Raw genomic sequence first — 18,578 nt, 5'->3', positions numbered from 1 at the left:
AGAGACTGAGCTGAACTGAACAAATATGCCATTAAAATTATCCTCACCTCCTAATCAATAACTGGTAAACTAACATTCTCACAAACACTACCAAAATTTTAGAACAGTAAGATTCTGTTAATAATAAATATTCTAACATTCATATATTTTTATATCTAATGTACATGCAAACATCCTAACAGACTGTCAGACATCTCAACAAATACTCTGACATGCCCAGGAACATTTTATCATCTGACCATCTTCGCAAGCCTTAGTGTTCCGTCAGCCTTCCCAAGTATGACTTCACCACCAGCATTCCGTCTTCCTTTGGTTACCAGTTGCTCAGAGTCAGAGCTGTCCCTGTGGGAAACTTTCTAGAACGATGAAGTGTCTGTATCTGCACTGTACATGTGGCCACTGTCCCTGTGTGACGATTGAGCTCTTGAAATGTAGCAGTGCAGGGAGTGCCCTGGACATCCAGAGGTCAGAGCACAGTGCTTTCTCTGCTGGGCCCCAGGCTCAGTCCCTGGTCAGGGGACTAAGATCCCTCAAGCCAAGCGAGTACAGCCAAAGTAAAAAAAAAAAAAAAGTGGCTGGTGCAGCTGACGAACTGAATTTTAAATTTTGCTTCATTTTCTTTTATGGGCTCACCACGTAGCTTGAGCTACGTACGATTAGTTCCCAATCCTACACCCTAGGCGGTGAACGTGCAGAGTCCTAACCACTGGATCACCAGGGATTCCTTGAATTTTTCGTAATTAAATTTAAACAGCTGGGTATGGCTGGTGGCTACCATATTGAGCAGCACTGCTCTAAGTCTTTCCAGAAGGTTCCACCTGGGCAGTCTCCCTCTTGGAGACTGTGGTCTGAGGCTGTGGAGCAGGGATCCCACCCCCTGACCTTGCATTCCCTGAGAGTACCCTCATCCCTCCAGAGCGGCTCAGGGTCTGGGGTAGGAGGTGACACCCACCCCACTGGACGCCCCCTCCCAGGAGAATGTGGGCAGCAAGCAGAGTCAGGCTCCCTGGCAAGCCCTGCTAGGGCATGGGAGCCCTGGGTTCTGGACCCAGCCTGGCCCTGCCTAGCCCTCCCGGGCGCCGTGAATGAGGGCAGCTCACCTGCCTTCCCAGGCCTGGGGCTTGGTGAAGGTGACCCTGAAGGTCCTTTGAAGATCTGAAGTTGAGTTGCTCTTGATTAAAGCTCTGTGAGGAGGGGAGTAGGGAGTAGCTGCCTGGGCGGAGGCTAACAGATGAGGTGATGACTGGGCAGAGGAAGAGAAAGGTCAAGGCTGGCCAGGTCAGGCGTGCCCCAGAACAGCCCTGAGGCCTAGTGAAGAAGAGCACCATGTCCCCGCCCCTCTGCTGGTCATCACACCCTCTCTTCCTGCCCCTGGGCTGTGGCTGGCTCTGAGAGACGTGCAGGAGAGCACACTGCAAGATGGGTGCTCTTGCTGGGGCCCCAGAGGCATGGGGCTCAGGCATCTGGCAGTGCTTGGAGACTTGGGGAGCCTGAGCATTGGGATGGGGTATGAGTGCAGCCAAGCAGGCGGGCGCCCAGCACCAGGGACCGTGGTGACGGTGCCTCCCTCCCACCGCTACAGGAGGTCATGAAGCATCTCACGATGGCAGAGCTGACCGACCTCATCTGGACGGCCATCGATGGCCTGGGCTCCGCCAGCCCTTTCCGCGTGCAGGCGGCCGCTGACATGCTGCTCACTGCCATCCAGGAGCACGGGGCCAAGCTGGAGACTGTGAGGGTAGTGGGGCCCCCAGAGGGTCCACCATGACGGGGCAGAGGGCAGGGGGGCAGACCCAGCATCAGCACCCAGGGGCTAGAGCCGCGGGTCCCAGGCGGCATCCGCAAGCTTGGGCCTGAGGGGGAGACCCAGGCCCCACCCTCTGATGGGTGAGTGAATGCAGGACAGAATGGCCCACACAGGTGTCCGGGGCCCTGGGGGCTGTTTGCAGGGTCTGGGGCAGACATGGGCTGATGAAACAGGGATAGGATGGGAGTTGGGGGGAGGAAGGCCCAGCCCAGACCCTCCAGGAGCTCTGGATCTGACTCCAGACTGATGAGGAGGAGCAACGCAGGGCCCTGGGGGCACTCCCAGATAGAAGATGACTGATGTCTCAGGGGGGTGCTCTCGGAACCAGGCATGAATGGATGAGTAATGAAACCCAAAAGCGGAAGGGGAGGGGCCTGCCAGACATCAGAGCAGCAGGTACCAAAGTGATGACCAGGACACGACGTCATCTGAACATAAGGCAGACACCCTATGTCCCCCCAGCCCCAAGACGGGCTAGAGGCTCTAGCCCCTGGGTGTGTCTGAACCTTCAGCAATTGGGCAATGTTTGGACAGACTTGGATGACCCCAAATGCTGCACAGATGGTGCTTGTCCCCCAGCCCTGGGGTCCCCTTCTGACTCGTGTCCAGGGCAGAGAAGAGCCTCCCCCGTCAGACCTCCCTCTTAGAGCCCCCAGGGCAGGGCTGTGTGTCCCCCTCAGGAGAGCACTCTACCTGAAGGGGCTCCATGCCCATCAGGGCAGCTCCTCCCTCCCCGTTCAGGCTCCCCGGGGTGGGGTCTGGCCCCCTGCCCAGACCAGCCCTCTCCCCATACTCTTCCTCCCCGCACAGGTTGCCAGCCTGGGCCGGGCCATCCACCTGCAGCTCTGCTCCGTCCGCATTCCCCAAGCCAAGGAAAATGCCCTGCAGGCTATCACCCTGCTGGCCCGGAACCACACCTCCGAGCTGGTGGCCGCCTTCCTGGACTTCTCCATTCCGCTGGACAGGTGCTCAGCCCTCCTTCCCTCCCCACCCCAGTGCCCACCGTCCATCCTCCCCCAGGCAAAGGGCAGGACTTCTGCACCCTGCCTGCCCTCCTGCTTGCCCATGAACAGGGCTGCAAGCCCCGAAGGAGTACTTATCTGTTCATTTACTGTGCCCCTCCTGGGGCCATCCCTGGGGAGGCACCACACACCGTCCCTTCTCTCGGTGACCCCATAAAACACCCCACCCAGCCACCACCACCCATCACCTGGCAGAGAGGAGCCCGGGATCCTGGCTGCTTCCGGCAAGACCCCTGTTAACACCAAACCCTCTCTACCCTTCTTGTTCCTCCAGGGACCCTCACCCTGCCCCCACATCCCAGTGGCACCACAGTCCCCAGGCCCCTGAGCCTGGAGACAGTACTTTATCTCTAAAATCCCAGTTCTGAATCCCAGGTCTTCAGTCTATACCACCTGCTTACCCAGCCACCACGCACCTGCCCTGGGTCACTCCTGGAACCTTGAGGTTGTAGCTCCTGGTCGCCGACACCCTCTCGCTCACTCCCACTGGCTTGATCTTGGGGACGCCAGCATCTTTCGTTCACCCTGATGCCTCAACACCGGGACCTCCTCTCCCATCTCCCTCAGCCTCCCCCTCCCACAGTCGTAGCCTCGGCTCAGCCACCTTCGGTTTCAAGCATCTGTCCCCTGGCCTGACCCCCTCCCGCCTCACTCCATCTGGTACCCACCCCCCGACCAGTGAGCCTCTGCCCTCCGGGACCTCCATGTTCACTGCTCATGGCCCCTCCCCTGTCCTCACCTCCCTCCTTGCCAGCATAGAACCTACCTTCTGGTGTCAAAGGAACCCCCTTGAGCACACCCCAAGCCCTTTGGCCCCTTTGTCACACTCAGCTTGCAAAACTCAACTGGCTCCGTCTGCTTCACACCTGCACCCGTGCAGCAAGTGCCGGAAAGCGTGCCGCCACCCCTAAATTGCCAGCCACGCATCTCCACGGAGCCCTCGGGGCGGCCCAGAAACCACATTTCCCCACCCCTCCCCTCCCCTCAGCCCCAGCACCTCTGCCCCCGCCTCACACTCGGCCACCGACCTTGCTTCCAACCCCTGAAAAATCGGAAGCCACCAGAAGAGAACGCTCACCAGCTCCCAGCTCCCAGGACCCTGTTTTCCAGGAAGATTTCTAATTTTCATGTGGAAGGGACTTTTAGTTTTTATTAGCAATGTCTAGTTTTATTGCATTGTGATCAGAGAATGTCATCAAATATTTCTGGTTTATGTAATTTACTGATCTTTTAAACAATTTTTGTGAATATTCTATGGGCACCTGAAAGGGTGTTGTTTTTTTTTTTTTTTTTTTCTATTATCAGGTATAGGACTTGCTATAAAGATTTACTTTATCGATTCTGTTGCTTAGGTCTACCTCCTTACTTAACCTGTGTCTATTTGATCTGTCTTGTACTGAGAGTGGTGTGTTAAAGTTTCCTGTTATTAATACGCTTCTATCTATGTATCCTTCCATCTCCTGTGGTTTTTATTAATACTTCATAAGGTTGTCATGTTATTTGGTGTATACATATTCATAAGTGTTACATCTTCTTTATGGATCGTGACTTTCAGCAGTAAAAAGTGCCCTGCCTTGTCACAGTTAATGCCTGAAGGGCTTGAATTCCATTTTGTTACCAGAATCACGTCCCCCACTTCCCTGTTTTCCCCCATTTGCCCAGTATTCATTTGTCTGTGCTTTCATTTAACCTTTCAGAATTCATCTGTTTTAGGTGTCATCGTATATACAGCACACAGTTCCGTCTTGACCTATGATCAGGTTGAAAATCTTTTTATTTTAATAGATGAGCTAAGTCCATTCACATTTATTGATACGACTGACGTGTCAAATCTCAGTTCTGTCATAATATTTTGTAATTGCCTGTGTTTTATTTGCTACATATTCTTCCATGAGATGCGTATTCTTTGATCTTTGGCTGTTTTTTTATTTAGGAAGAGTTGTAATTTTGTTCTAATTGTTACCTTTGTATCCTCACCTACTTTAGTGTCCTTACTCCCTTGTTAACTTTTTAACGTCTGGCTTAGCCATTTTTGCTGATATCCTGAAACTCCCAGCCATGCCCGTGGAACAACCAGTGAGATTATTCATCCCCATCCAGCTGTGTTTTCATTTGCACAGTGCTTTGTCAAAATTTGCACTGTACTCCTCCCACACTGGTTTCTAGAGAGTACACACACACACCCTAAGTCCTTTGCCAGAGAGTCTAGGCCATCCCTTAGCTTGACAAAGTTAATGCTCTGACAGTTTCCTCAAGAAGGCTCGTGGATTCAGAAAGCCCTAGCTTCTTTTATGTTGAAAGTTGTTTACTTGAAAGGTGGCTTGGCTGAATATAAAATCCTTGGTTCACATTTTCTTTTATTAACTTTTGTTTTTTGGTGGTTTTTTTTTTTTGGCCACACCATGCAGAATGCGGGATCCTAGCTCCTGCAAGGATTGAACCCAAGCCCCCTGCTTTGGGAGCATGGAGTCTTAACCACTGGACTGCCCGGGAAGTCTCTAAGTAATTTTTTTTAGTGCTGCTCAGTTGTTGCCTTGCTTTGTTTTTGAAAAGCCCCACGACAGTTGTTTTGTTTGGTTTTGTTTTGTTGTCTTTATAAGTTATCTTTTGGCCTGGAGACTTTGGAAATTGTTTTCTTTATCTTTGAAATTCAACAATTTTACTAAGAAATGTCTAGATTAGACCATTCTGTGTACATTTTCTCAGGTACCTGATAAGTCTTTTGAATATGTAGATTTAAGTCTCTACGTTTCTAGAAAGTTCTCTAGGTTGTAATTTTTCTCTTCTGGTTTATTGAGACATAATTGGACATACAGCACTGGTTAAGTTTAAGGTGTACAGGATAATGATTTGACTTACATATATCATGAAATGATTACCACAGTAATTTAGTGAACATTCATCATCTCATATAGATACAAAAGAAAAAAAAGTATTTTTCCTTGTGATGAGAACTCTTAGCTTTCCTTTCTTTGTAACTTCCACGTATAACACGCAGCGGTGTTCATTAATCATGCTGTACGTGGCGCCCCTCGTCTTCTTTATAACTGGAAGTCCTTTTGACCACCTTCATCTGATTCCCCCATCCCCACCCCTCACCTCTGGTCTCTCTTTCTGTGAGTTTGTTTGTTTTGAAGTATACTGCTGCTGCTAAGGCGCTTCAGTCGTGTTCGACTCTGTGCGACCCCATAGACGGCAGCCCACCAGGCTCCCCCGTCCCTGGGATTCTCCAGGCAAGAACACTGGAGTGGGTTGCCATTTCCTTCTCCAGTGCATGACAGTGAAAAGTGAAAGTGAAGTCGCTCAGTCGTGTCTGACTCTTAGCGACCCCATGGACTGCAGCCCACCAGGCTCCTCCACCCATGGGGTTTTCCAGGCGAGAGTGCTGGAGTGGGTGCCAGTGCCTTCTCCCTGACCTGCCACACTGCGCCAGTTCCTGATGCACAGCATGCTGATTCTGTGCTTCTGTACTTTTCAAAATGCTGTCAGCCTGCAAAGCCATTACCTTATCACTGACTGTATCCCCCACCCTGTACATTCCATCCCCATGACTTATTTTGTAGCTGAAAGTTTCTGCCTCTTAGTCTCCCTCGCCCACTTCTCTCTTGGTTATAATTTTAAATATTGGTTCCGTCCCATTGTTTTTTTCCTTTTTCAGAGACTCCAGAGATTCACATGCTGTTCTTTCCTTGCCTGTCTTCCATTTCCGCTTCTTTTTCTGTGACCATTAGAGCTTCTCTTAAATTCATCTTTATTGTCTTGGTGGTCTCTCTACTCTTCCTCAATGTTCCTTTCTAAATTTTCACTCGAGTTGTATCTCTCTTGAGCACCTTATAATTTTTATTCACTTCTGAGTTCAGTCAACTCTTTTTTTCCTTTCTTATTAGAGGGTGTTTCTTGGTCCTTTTTGAATTTATAATTCAAGGTGGTTTTTCATGTCTTTAAATGCTTGCTTGAGTATATCGACCTGCAGGAGAGGTGTTGTCTTACACTTTTTTTCTGCATCATGATTATCAGGGGAGGAATTTTCTTATTGGATCTGTGTTTTCTGTTTTCCAGGGAAGGGTTGCAATAACTCTGTGAATCTGTTAATTTTTCTCCTGTTTGTATACAACACTGCTGCTGCTGCTGCTAAGTCGCTTTAGTCGTGTCCAACTCTGTGCGACCCCATAGACGGCAGCCCACCAGGCTCCCCCGTCCCTGGGATTCTCCAGGCAAGAACACTGGAGTGGGTTGCCATTTCCTTCTCCAATGCATGAAAGTGAAAAGTGAAAGTGAAGTCGCTCAGTCGTGTCCAACTCTAGCGACCCCATGGACTGCAGCCCACCAGGCTCCTCCGTCCATGGGATTCTCCAGGCAAGAGTACTGGAGTGGGGTGCCATTGCCCTCTCCAATATAAAACACTATTGGAGTGTTTTGTAGGATTTCAAGTTCAATGGCACCCTCTTCTGTCAGCATAACAAAGACCAGATAACTTAGCAGATTTTTAGTTTTGGTGGTAGGTGGGAGGGTTGTGTGTCCTCCACTTTCGGGGGTGCTCTTTTTCTCGTGCAGGTCTGTGAATTTTTCCTATTTCACACCTTTACCTTTCACTAACCGGTTTCAAAGGGTACGTCTTTCTTTTCTGCCCTTTCTTTCCTCCCCAAAGCTGCGTGTCTCGGAGGCTGCCCTTCAGATGAGCATCCTTTTCGGTCCCTTTCCTGGGATCCATGCTTTGGTTTACTTATTCTCCTTCTTTTTGTTGTTTCATAGTCTCAGACTTAAGATGGACCTCGTCTTCCTGAAGATGATTTAGATCGGCTCCGAGCCCTGTGAGCAGCTCCCGTCTCCTCTCCTCTCCAGGGTTTCTCTCACCCTGCCTTTATCTGCCGCAGAGCTTTGTGGAGGAGCAGGGGTGGGTGAGAGAATGAGGCACTGCGGGCGGGGCTGGCATAGCTCTCTCCTGCTCGCAGCGCCCCTCACGGCACACCGTGGTGTGGAGTAGCTTCACTTTTCTTCTCGCTGTATGGTTTCTCAAGGACATTTTGAGAGGCGAGGGGACCCCGGCAGCCACTTCTCTCAGCTGCTCAGGTCTATAGATCAGTTTTACCCATACTGGAATTTATATCTTGTTTCCTCAGTGCTAAGAAGCACATTTTTCACACGTCAACATCTATGCCGTGGAAGCACATTTTATACTGACGGCACCTTCACCTGGGCTGACGGGGGTGGGGGGTTCTCAGTCACCTGGGGGGACTCTCAGCCGGAGACCAGTGCAAATTTTAAAGTCCCTGCTGGAGGGTTTTTGGGGGGGCCACACTGGTGGTGTGAGTTCAGAGCCCTGTGTAGGTTTCGTGGTTCAGATTCTCAGGCGCACCCTCCTTCTTCCCTTCACAGGCTGAGCAAGCACCGGGTCTTCTCGCTATTTCTTCCTGCAGGACAGGCTCTTTATCTTCTCTTGTTTTACCCCGCTCACCGTGTACACACAGCCCATGGGGTCCCGCCTTTGTGATGGGGTCCCTATTAGACTCCCGTCTTGGATAGCTTCCCTTTCTTAGGAGCACATGAAGTAACGGTGGTGTGTCCTACAAGTGCCAACAGAAGTGTGTGATTCATGCCCTTCCAGTAGTCTTTTGTTGTCTGTTTTTTTTTCCCCTCAACATTGTGTGTTTAAGATTCATCCCGTTATGTTACACACAGTTGGAGTTCATTCACTTTGAGTTGCTGTGTCTTGTCCCATCTTGGTAAACACCAGTTACCCCTGTAGTGTGGATGGACGTGTGAGTTTGGGTCTGTGCTTAACACTGCTGTGAAGCTGCAAATACGTGTGTCCTAAGACACACCCACACTCAATTTCCCTGTGCAGTCATGTTACTCACCTCAGTTCAGTTCAGTTCAGTTGCTCAGTTGTGTCCAACTCTTTGCGACCCCATGAATCACAGCACACCAGGCCTCCCTGTCCATCACCATCTCCTGGAGTTCACTCAAACTCATGTCCATCAAGTCAGTGATGCCATCCAGCCATCTCATCCTCTGTCATCCCCTTTTCCTCCTGACCCCAATCCCTCCCAGTATCAGAGTCTTTTCCAATGAGTCAGCTCTTCTCATGAGGTGGCCAAAGTACTGGAGTTTCAGCTTTAGCATCATCCCTTCCAAAGAACACCCAGGGCTGATCTCCTTCAGAATGGACTGGTTGGATCTCCTTGCAGTCCAAGGGACTCTCAAGAGTCTTCTCCAACACCACAGTTCAAAAGCATCAATTCTTCGGCGCTCAGCTTTCTTCACAGTCCAACTCTCACATCCATACATGACCACTGGAAAAACCGTAGCCTTGACTAGACAGACCTTTGTTGGCAAAGTAATGTCTCTGCTTTTCAATATGCTATCTCACGATGCAAGATACTCCCAACATGTTTAAACCACCTCTCACACCCACAGTATTTTTATGTATGTAGTTCCTGTTACTCCACGTCTTCACTGACACTTAACATCAATCTTTTAGCCAACCATCAAACTTTTAGTCAGTCTGGTGAGTGGTATTAATCATATTTCCATGTTAATTTTCAGTTTTCTGATTAAATAATGAGATTGTACATCTTTTCATGCAATTTTTGGCCATTGGGGCATCTTCTTTGGGATGCCTGTTCAAGTATCCTACAGATTTTTCTGTTGGGTTGTCCCTCTTTTTCTTATCAATTTCTAGGAATTCTTTACGTAATCTGGGTACAAGGGCTCTGTTGATTATTATATTACATATCTTCTCCACTTTGCAGTTTTCCTGTCTCTCCCTCACTAGGTCCTTTCATGAAGAGGAGTTCCCAGGTCCATCATTTATTCTCAGACGTTACCTTATAAAAGTTCTAGAGTGTGGGAACTTCCCTGGTGGTGCAGTGGTTAAGACTGCTCTCCCAATTCAGGGGGCCCTCAATCTGTCTTCGAGGAACTACCATCCCACATGTCACATGGCCAGGCAAAAAAAAAGCCCTGGGCTTTGCCTTTCTCATTCATCCCGCCGACCGCCCAGCTGAGGGCCATGTGCAGGGCCCTGCCCTCAGGCTCTCTGCCCGGCACTGCTGCCTGGGCCAGGCCAGCACCCAACGTTCTCATTCCTACAACTTTAGAACGATTCACCTCCCTGAGCCAGAAAGCCTCTCCTTCCTCCTCCTCCCCCGCCCCCTCCTCCTCCTCCTCCTGCGAGGCTGTCCTGGCCATTCGTGGCCCTTTGCCTTTCTCCGTAAACTTCAGAATCATCGCCAAGCTTCCTCGTTCTCTTTTTCCTCGCCCACCCTAGGGCGACCGTTTTATTGGACCGGCCCTCGGAGCTGGACCGGGAGTAACCCTTGCTTTGTCACCCTGGCTCACCCACCCTGGCTCTGGGTGTGGCCGGCTTTCTTTAATTTAGTTCTTTAGGTAGAACAGGGATTCTTCTCGGCAATCAGATGCACACCTGGGAGGCCCTCGTCGGGACAGAAGCCGGGGCCCTGGTTACGAGCTGCGCCTGAGGACCAGGCTGCCCGCCCGCACTGGCTCCATCCCCTGCTCACCCACCCAAGGGTCTCCATTCTTCTTCTTTCATTTTATATACTGTGTTTCATCCAAACACATTCCTAAAACATTTTATTTGCAGTTTCTATAATTTATATAAAGAGCATCACGATGCATATAGTCTTTGAAGACTTTTTTCACTGGCCTTATATTAATGTAGATTTTTAGGTCTAGATTCTCTATCTAACCTAAATCTAGTAACATCAGTTCTTCTTTCTTTAGGATTGTATTGTATGTCTCTTTCCACTTTTTTTTTTTTTAAATAGACTTTTTTTTGGAGCTGTTTTAGATTTACAGAAAAATTCAGCAGAAGTTGCAAAGTTCCCATCTACTTCCCTCTCCTGCCAGGCTCTTTTCTTGGTAACATCTTGCCTCAGTGTGGTAGGCTTATTACACTTGATAAACCAATATTGCTATATTATTATTAACAGGTCTATAGTTTACATTACAGCCCGCTCTTGGGGATGTACATTCTATGGGACAAATGCGCAATGACAGGTATTGACTATCATAGTATCAAACAGAATAGCTTCGTGGCCCCCGCCCCCTGCGCTGTCTGTTCATCCCTCCCTCCTCTAAACCCCTGGCAACCTCTGATCTTTTGACAGTCTCCATGGTTTTGCCTTTCCCAGGATGTCATAGAGCTGGAATCATCCTGTGTAGCCTTTTTAGGTTAGCTTCTGTCACTTTCTGATAAGCTTTCAGGTTCTTCTATGTGTTCATGTCAACCACTCTCACCCCCTAGGAGCTCTTTCTCATTTCTTTTTTGTTGGGGGCGGGAGTGTGAAACGATCCCCACAGTAAGTCTAGTCGTCATCATTCCTAGTTACAGATCTCTGTCCTTGTGACGAGAACTTGTAACGTGGCAGAAGCTGGAAATACGCAGGACAATGCTGACCGTTGCAGTCGCCCTGCACTGTATTACGTCCCTGTGGTTTACTTCCCCATTTCGCGTACCTCCGACTCCTCACCTCTAGCAGCCCCCAACCTGTTCTCTGTAGAGAGGAGCTTGGGTTTTGTTTCTTTGGGTTGGATTTTGGTTTCATTTAGATTCCATGTATAAGCAAGATCATGTGGTATTGGTCTTCCTGTCTCTGATTTATTTCACTGAACATAATACCCTCAAGGCTGATACGCGTTATCTCAAATGGCAAGATTTCCTTCTTTCTTATGGCTGAATGATATTTCATTTTATGCACACACATACACATACACACATATAGGGCTTCCCAGGTAGCTCAGTGGAAAAGAATCTGCCTGTTGATGCAGGAGACGTGGGTTCAATCCCTGGTCAGGGAAGATCCCCTGGAGAAGGAAATAGCAACGCTCTCCGGTATTATTGCCTGGGTAATCCCATGGCAGAGGAGTTTGGCAGGCTACAGTCCAAGGGGTTGCAAAAGACTTGGACATGACTTAGCATCTGAACAACAACAGCCTGCGTGTGTCTGTTGATGGGCAATTATTTCTTCTCCATGTCTTGGCAATTATAAATAATGCTGCTATGAACATGGGGGCTCACATATCTTTTCAAATTAGTGTTTTCATATTCTTCATATAAATTCGCATAAGTGAGGCCATGTGGTGGTCCGATTTTTAGCGCTTTGATGAATCTTCATACTGTTTTCCATAATAGCTGCACCAATTTACATTTCCACCAATAGAGTGTGAGGGTTCTATTTCCTCCACATCCTGGCCAGCACTCATTATTCCCCGCCGCCTTGATAACAGGTGTGAGCTGACAGCTCACTGTGGTTTTGATTCCCGTGTCCTTGATGATGAGAGACGCAGAGCATCTTTTCATGGACCTGTTGGCCATCCGTATACCTTCTTTGGAGAAGTGTCTGTTCAAATCCTCTGCCCATTTTTTAATTGGACGGCGTGGGGAGCTTTTGTTTATTTTTGAAATTGAGTTGTGTGTGTGTTTCATATGTTTTGGATATTAAAACCCATTTTCATAAGTATGACTGGCAAATATTTCCTCCTGTTTACTATGTCGCCTTTCATCTTGCTGATGGTTTCCATTGTCGGGCAGAAGCGTTTCAGTTTGATGCCGTCGCTTGTTGATTCTTGCTTTTGTTCCCTCTGCTTTTGGTGTCAGATCCAAAAACTGATTGCCAAGACTGACGTCAAAAGCTTACCGCCTATGTTTTCTCCTAGGCGTTACACAGTTTCAGGTCTTACATGCAAGTCTTCAATCATTTAGAGTTAATTTTTGTATTTGGGGTAAGATAGAGGTCCGATTTTATTATTTTGCATGAAGCTGCCCAGTTTTCCCAACACCATTCGTTGAAAAGACTGTCTTTCCCTGCTGTATGTTCTTAGTTCCTTTGTCGTAAATTAGTTGAGCACGTCTGTGTGGGCTTATTTCTGGGCTGGGAACGCTTCCTTAACGTGGCTTCCAGGCCCACACTTGCCTGACCCTCCCTACACCTCCCCGGCTGCTACTGCTCAGCCTCCTGGCTGCTCCCGCCTGTCCCCTGACTTCTTAGCTCGGGGATTGAAGGGCTGACCTCAGGCCTCATCTCCACTTACACTCCTTCCCTGATGGCCACACCCCAAGACCAGGCAGAAAGGCCATGGGACTAGACACACCTGACCTCCAATACCAGCTCCCGGTTATGAGGCAGGGCCCTGATCAGGGCACACCTTATCTCTAGTCCTCAGTTTCCTCACATGCAAAATGGGCACAAGGACTCTGCAAAGCCCTACACACACCAGTGATGGCCCCTAAGTTGGCCCAGGTCAGGCCCCAGGGAGCTGGTGGCCCCCAGCAAACCCAGGCCTAGAAGGAAACGTCCACTGTATGGCAAGCCCTAAAGGCTGCGCGGGAACAGGCCCTGTGAGGAGGCCCAGAGGCAGGAGAGGAGGGAAGGCAGGCAGGTGCTGGAGGTCAGAGGGCAGGGGTCAGAGAGTGATAGCTTTGGGTATCAGCTAGACTTATCCTGACTGTACTTAGGCGCCATGGAGGGTGACAGAGTCTGCCACTGGGATGAGAGGGGCCTGAAAGAGGGAAGACCGGGGACCACGGGCCAGGGCAGCCAGCCCCACCTCTGTGCAGCCCCCGGGCCGCACACACCGCTGTCCAGGCCCCAGCCCTCACGCCCCTCCCCCATCTCACCCACCCATCCTGCCAGGGTTCAGCTCAGGACCAGCCTGGCTTCCTCCCAGGCACCCCACTGCAGGCACCTGAGCCCTGAGCACGGTGGCTGCTGCTGTGACCTAGGCTGGGCAGGCTGGAGTCTCAGTGCCGCCCTCACACCACCCTTTGCCTGCAGCCACGCTTTCCGATTGTGGAGGGCCCTGGGTGCCGAGCAACCCGTGAGCCACCTGGTGCTGGCCGTGCTGCTGGGCTGGCTGCAGAAGCGGCCCCTGCCCACTAGGACCAGCGGCAGCAGCCCCCAGCCCAAGAAGGCCTACCTGCGCTCCCTGGCCGTGAGTCTCTGCCCCACCACCCCAGGTGCCATCCCAGCTGCCTTCTCGAGTGTGTTCAGTCACACATGGGTGTGAGGCACCCACCACGTATGCCAGGCCCCAGGGAGGGGGAGCCCCATACTCAGGCTGTGAAAGCCCTGGCCTGCCCAGCCTGGCCTGGACAAGGGGGCCTCCGAGGTGGCCCCAGCCGGGAGCTGACCCTGGGTCCAGGCCCAGCTCCCCACTTCCCGACCGAGGGCCCTGGACCCCTCCCGCCAGGTGTAGGCAGTGAGGAAGGGCATGGAGAGATTCGTGAATCTGCCCCCATAATAGGGTTCTGGAGGAATCTTGTAGGCTGCCTCCAGTGGCTCCCACCCTCCTGTAGAAGTCCACACCCACTCCCCACCCCACCCCCTAGCTTTCCCCACAAGCCTAGACCCTGCTTGCACAGCCCCCGGAGCAGGAGGCTTGTTTCCTAACATGCCTCACCTGGGCTGGACTCTGACAGGGCTGCAGCTGTGCCCCAGCCCTGTTTGATCCAGGGCTGAGAACCCACTTGTACCCCCTAGCCCCCTGAGCAGTGGGCAGAGCCTCCTAGGCAAGCTGCTGCCCCCAGCCGAGGGGTGTGACAGCCACACTCGGTGCTCGGGGAAGCCCACCCTGTCTCCATGCCAGCCCTCCATCAGCCTGGCTCCTCAACACCCCCAGACCCGGAACCTCCCTGTTGGAGACCAGACTCAGCATGGGGTCAGCAGGGCGGCCTTCCTGGGTCCCGCCCTCCTCTTGTCATCCCCCCCACCTTGAGAATATTCTGGACCCAAGGCCCCTCTCCAGGTGTGGGAGGCCCTGGGGCTGATGTCTGGTAGCTCCCCCTTCCAGGACCGTGTGTCCCCCACCCAGCATTCATTCACGGGCATGTGCCAGGCTCTGTGTTGGGGGCATTGCAGGGAGCACAGCCCACAGGGCGGAGGGGCCAGGCACGAGGCAGTGACTAAGGGTGGAGGGCAGAGCAGACGGGGATGGTGGGCTGGAGGACCCACCTGCAGGGCCGGCAATGGGAGGGGGCGGGCGGGGAGCATGCAGGGTCCAGAGAGCAGGCCGCGACCCCCAGAGGTACGTCTCACACGGGGACTTGGCTGTGGTCCCGGAGACAGCAGGCAGGCACAGGGAGGTGAGGTCGGCAGTGGGTTTTGTGGGAAGCCCGGCCCCTCAGCGTCCCCTGCCACCCCCACAGGCCATGAACACGCTGCACGAGCTGCAGTTCGCCCGCGAGTTCAAGCAGGCTGTGCAGGAGGCCTTTCCCGAGCTGCTCCTGGCCCTCCTCTCCCAGACGCACTACCTCCTGGAGCTGAACCTGCCCGAGGAGCCCCAGCCCGGCAAGGAGGCCCAGGAGACCGCCCTGTTCGGCCCCCAGAGGTAAGGCCCGGGCCCCAGAGAGGCGGTGCGCGGGCTTCCCAGGGCTGAAGGACAGAGCTCCACCGCCAGGCAGCTTAGAGCCGCAGGCGGGTATTCTCGCGCGGTGCCAGAGGCTGGCGCTCCAGATCCAAGGTTGGCAGAGCCGCACTCCTCCGAAACCTGCAGGGGAGGCTCCTTCCCGCCTCCTGGGTGCTCCCGGCTTGTAGATGGCCTCCTCCAGTTTCTGCCTCCAGCTTCACCGTGTGTCTCTTGTCTCGATTGCTCTCTTCTTATGAGGACGTCAGTCCTGGTGAACTAGGGCCACCCTGACCTCATCGTAACTTGATTCCATTTGCAAAGACCCAAATGAGGTTATGTTCCTGGGTACCCGGTGTCAGGACTTGGATGGTTTCTGGGGACACAGTTGGATCCCCAACAGATGTGATTCCAAACACGGCTGCCTCCAGCAGTCAGCGTGGAGGGCAGGTGGGTGTCCCACTTCCTTGGACTGTGGGTGCCTGGCAGCCAGGATGCCCGGTGGCAGCTGGCCCACAGGGACTCCCAGGGCCGGCACAGTGCACCGGATCTTACCCACATGTGGTCCCTGCGGGGATTCTGAGACGAATATTGCCTTCCCCTTTGACGGATGAGGAAACAGGCTCGGAGCGAGCCAGAGGCTTCCCCAAGCCACACAGAGTGTCTGTGTGCTGCCGACCTAGAGCCCATAGAATGGCAGGGGTGTCTGCCCAGCGACCACTTGGCCCTGCAGGCAGATGCCCACCAGATGCTGTTGCACAGGGTGCTCGACCCTGACACCTTCTGGCTCTGAGGTCGTGGACAGTTGTCAGCCTCCCCCACGCCCGCACCTTGACCATGTGGACAGGACTTGTGCGGGAGGGTCCATGCCCCACGCCTCACTCGGGTGGTGGCACTGGCTGGCCGCCTGGCCTTCCCCTGCACGAGGGTGCATCTTGAGAAATCCATTAAGCGAGTCTTTAAAAACCGCTGGGGCTGACTCTTTTCATTTGTTTGTATTACGATGTGCTTCACACAATTTGTCAGTTTGAACAGCTCTCCCCAAGGCACATCACTGAAAAAAAAAATGTCACTTCTCTCATATTGCTTCTGAATTCGAATGTGCATAAAGTTCTTTTTTATTCAAATCAACCATACAAAATGCATGAATCTTCCCTAATAAGCTAATAAAACGTTCTCCTCCCCGAAATAGGAGGGTTAGGAGAAAGCTCTGATGAACCGCCTCCATCCATCAGCTTCCCTCCCCTGCCCCCATGGGGCCAGCCTCCACCTGTTCCTCCCCTGCCCCCTCCTTGCTGCCCTCCACCCCAGGTCAGATCAGGCCTCACCTGTGCTTGGAACCCTCCCTTCCTCTTCCCCTTCTTTTAACTCCAAGAAGGGCTGAATCCTTCCAGCAGTCCAGTGGCCCTGCATCTGGCTCCCCATCACCTCCAGAACCTCATTTCCTGCCACACATCGTCATCCTCTACATGAACCTTCTGCTCCAGCCTCAGCGTCTTCCTACCGTTCCTCGGAGCCCACGCTCCTGCCTCAGGGCCTTTGCACTTGCTGTGCCCTCTTCCTGGGACGTTCTTCCCGACGGCCTCACCTCCTGTGGCTCCCAACCACCTCCGTACAACAGCAGTCCTGCTCCTCACTGTTATGTTCTCCCATCTACAGCTGTCATCTGTGCCCCGTATGATGGAGGCTCTGGGGAGCAGGGACGTCTGTCTGTCTCATGTAGGGCTCTCCCCTGGAGAGCAAGGGTGTCTGTCATCTCACTGGGGAGTCAGGGGCCTTCTGCTCAGAGCCAGCTGTACCAACATGCTCCAGCAGCATCAGCCCTCCCCTTCCATCTCTCGGGTCTTGGCTTCTCTCTGGGCTGATTCTTCTGAAGAGAAGGGTGGGGGTCCAGCAACCACAGAACAGACCGGCACTCTGGTCTCAGTCCCTCAGCTTTGATGGGCCCAGCTTAGCTCACACACTCACCCCTGAACCAATCGCCTTGGCCACAGGGGCAGGTAGGACTCCTACTAAGCAGGTCTGGGTCCACACCCTCCCTGGAGCTAGGATGGGACCTGGGCCCCCTTCCCCAGAGGACAGCTACAGTACTGGTACCATCCCCAGGGACCCGGGAGTGGGGCAGGCCAGTCAGCAGCGATGCTGGCCAGCCGTCAAGGACATTGAGGAGGTCTGCAGCCGCTCCCAGGCCTCAGAGGGCGGGAGAGGCCTCAGAGTGTAAGCGGAGCACTGCAGTCCCAAGTCTGACGCCTGGAGGATGCAGAGGATCGAGGGAGCTGGGTGCCAAGGAGGAATCTGGGCGCAGCTGTTGAGAGGCCCACTGGCCTGTGGTTGCCCCCGAGAGCACTGTGGGGAGGGGTTGCAGCCGTACCTCTGACAGCCATGCAAGACTCAAGGCAGAGTCAGGCTAGTCCTGGGCCTCTGAGGTTCCTGGCATCCTGCTGAGCTGGGCTGGCCCCTGGGACCAACAAGTGAGGGTTTGGTTCCACTTCCTGCCAGGACACAAGCACCCATTCCAGCCCTGACTGTGGGACCCTCCCCTTCCTGTGCATCTCTGATGAGCAGAACCCCTTTCTTGTAGAGACATTTCCTGCTTTGGTCAGTTCTCAGCCAGCTCCTTCTCAAGTCGATGTCCATCCCACCCTACGAAGGACTTCTCATTCCTCTTGTTTCATCCATTATGGGCTGAGTCTCTTTAACTCTAATGGAGCATCTCATTTCTCCTCATTCCAAAGACATGCCCATCAACCACTTAGAGGTATAAGCCAACATATTTCCCTTTTTGCCCTGGCTGCCAGGAAGCTTGTAAATAAAGTTCAGTTCAGTTCAGTCGCTCAGACGTGTCCGACCCTTTGCGACTCCATGGACTGCAGCAGGCCAGGCTTCCCTGTCCTTCACCAACTCCCAGAGCTTGCTCAAACTCATGTCCATCAAGTCAGTGATGCCATCCAACCATCTCATCCTCGTCAGGCCCTTCTCCAGCCTTCAATCTTTCCCAGCATCAGGGTCTTTTTCAATGAGTCAATTCTTCGCATCAGGTGGCCAAAGTATTGGAGCTTCAGCTTCAGCATCAGTCCTTCCAATGAATATTCAGGACTGAATTCCTTTAGGATGGACTGGTTTGATCTCCTTGTAGTCCAAGAGACTCTCTTGAGAGTATATGAAGTTACTGTTGAGTAATCTCTCACTGTGACACAAGGTGCTTCCTTTTGTTTCTTACTTCCTGATTAGTCTTCTTTTCAACTTAAAGCTTTAAGTTTAATTTAAAGCTCTCTTATTTAAAACTGTATTCGCAGCCCTAGGTTTTGGCAGTTGACAAGTAACAAATCAGCAATGAATAATAACATGCTGTGTGCCACCTGGATCTGAGATCCAAGATCGCC

The 18,578-nt window shown here is 52.2% G+C and overlaps 1 protein-coding gene across 5 annotated transcripts in view; it reads left to right on the top strand.

Annotated features, from left to right (window-relative positions):
- LOC147359751 (maestro heat-like repeat family member 5) overlaps positions 1-18,578 on the top strand; it is a 60,298-nt gene that overhangs the window by 33,950 nt on the left and 7,770 nt on the right. For 3 of the 5 annotated variants that reach the window (XM_086337557.1, XM_086337559.1, XM_086337558.1), the window contains 3 exons: positions 1,583-1,738; positions 2,618-2,772; positions 3,205-4,462. In XM_086337557.1, coding sequence (XP_086193683.1) covers positions 1,583-1,738; positions 2,618-2,772; positions 3,205-3,358 — 465 coding nt within the window. In that variant the 3' untranslated portion in view covers positions 3,359-4,462. Of the gene's footprint in view, positions 1-1,582; positions 1,739-2,617; positions 2,773-3,204; positions 4,463-13,628; positions 13,786-14,998; positions 15,181-18,578 lie in introns of those variants that run through there. The other 2 variants (XM_086337561.1, XM_086337560.1) reach the window with 2 other exon arrangements.

The sequence above is a fragment of the Bos grunniens genome, chromosome 14 (genome assembly GCF_055505025.1).
Source record: "Bos grunniens cultivar Pamir isolate PY7600 chromosome 14, Bosgru_T2T1.0, whole genome shotgun sequence".
NCBI lineage: Eukaryota > Metazoa > Chordata > Mammalia > Artiodactyla > Bovidae > Bos > Bos grunniens.
This window is presented reverse-complemented; position numbering and strand designations above follow the sequence as displayed.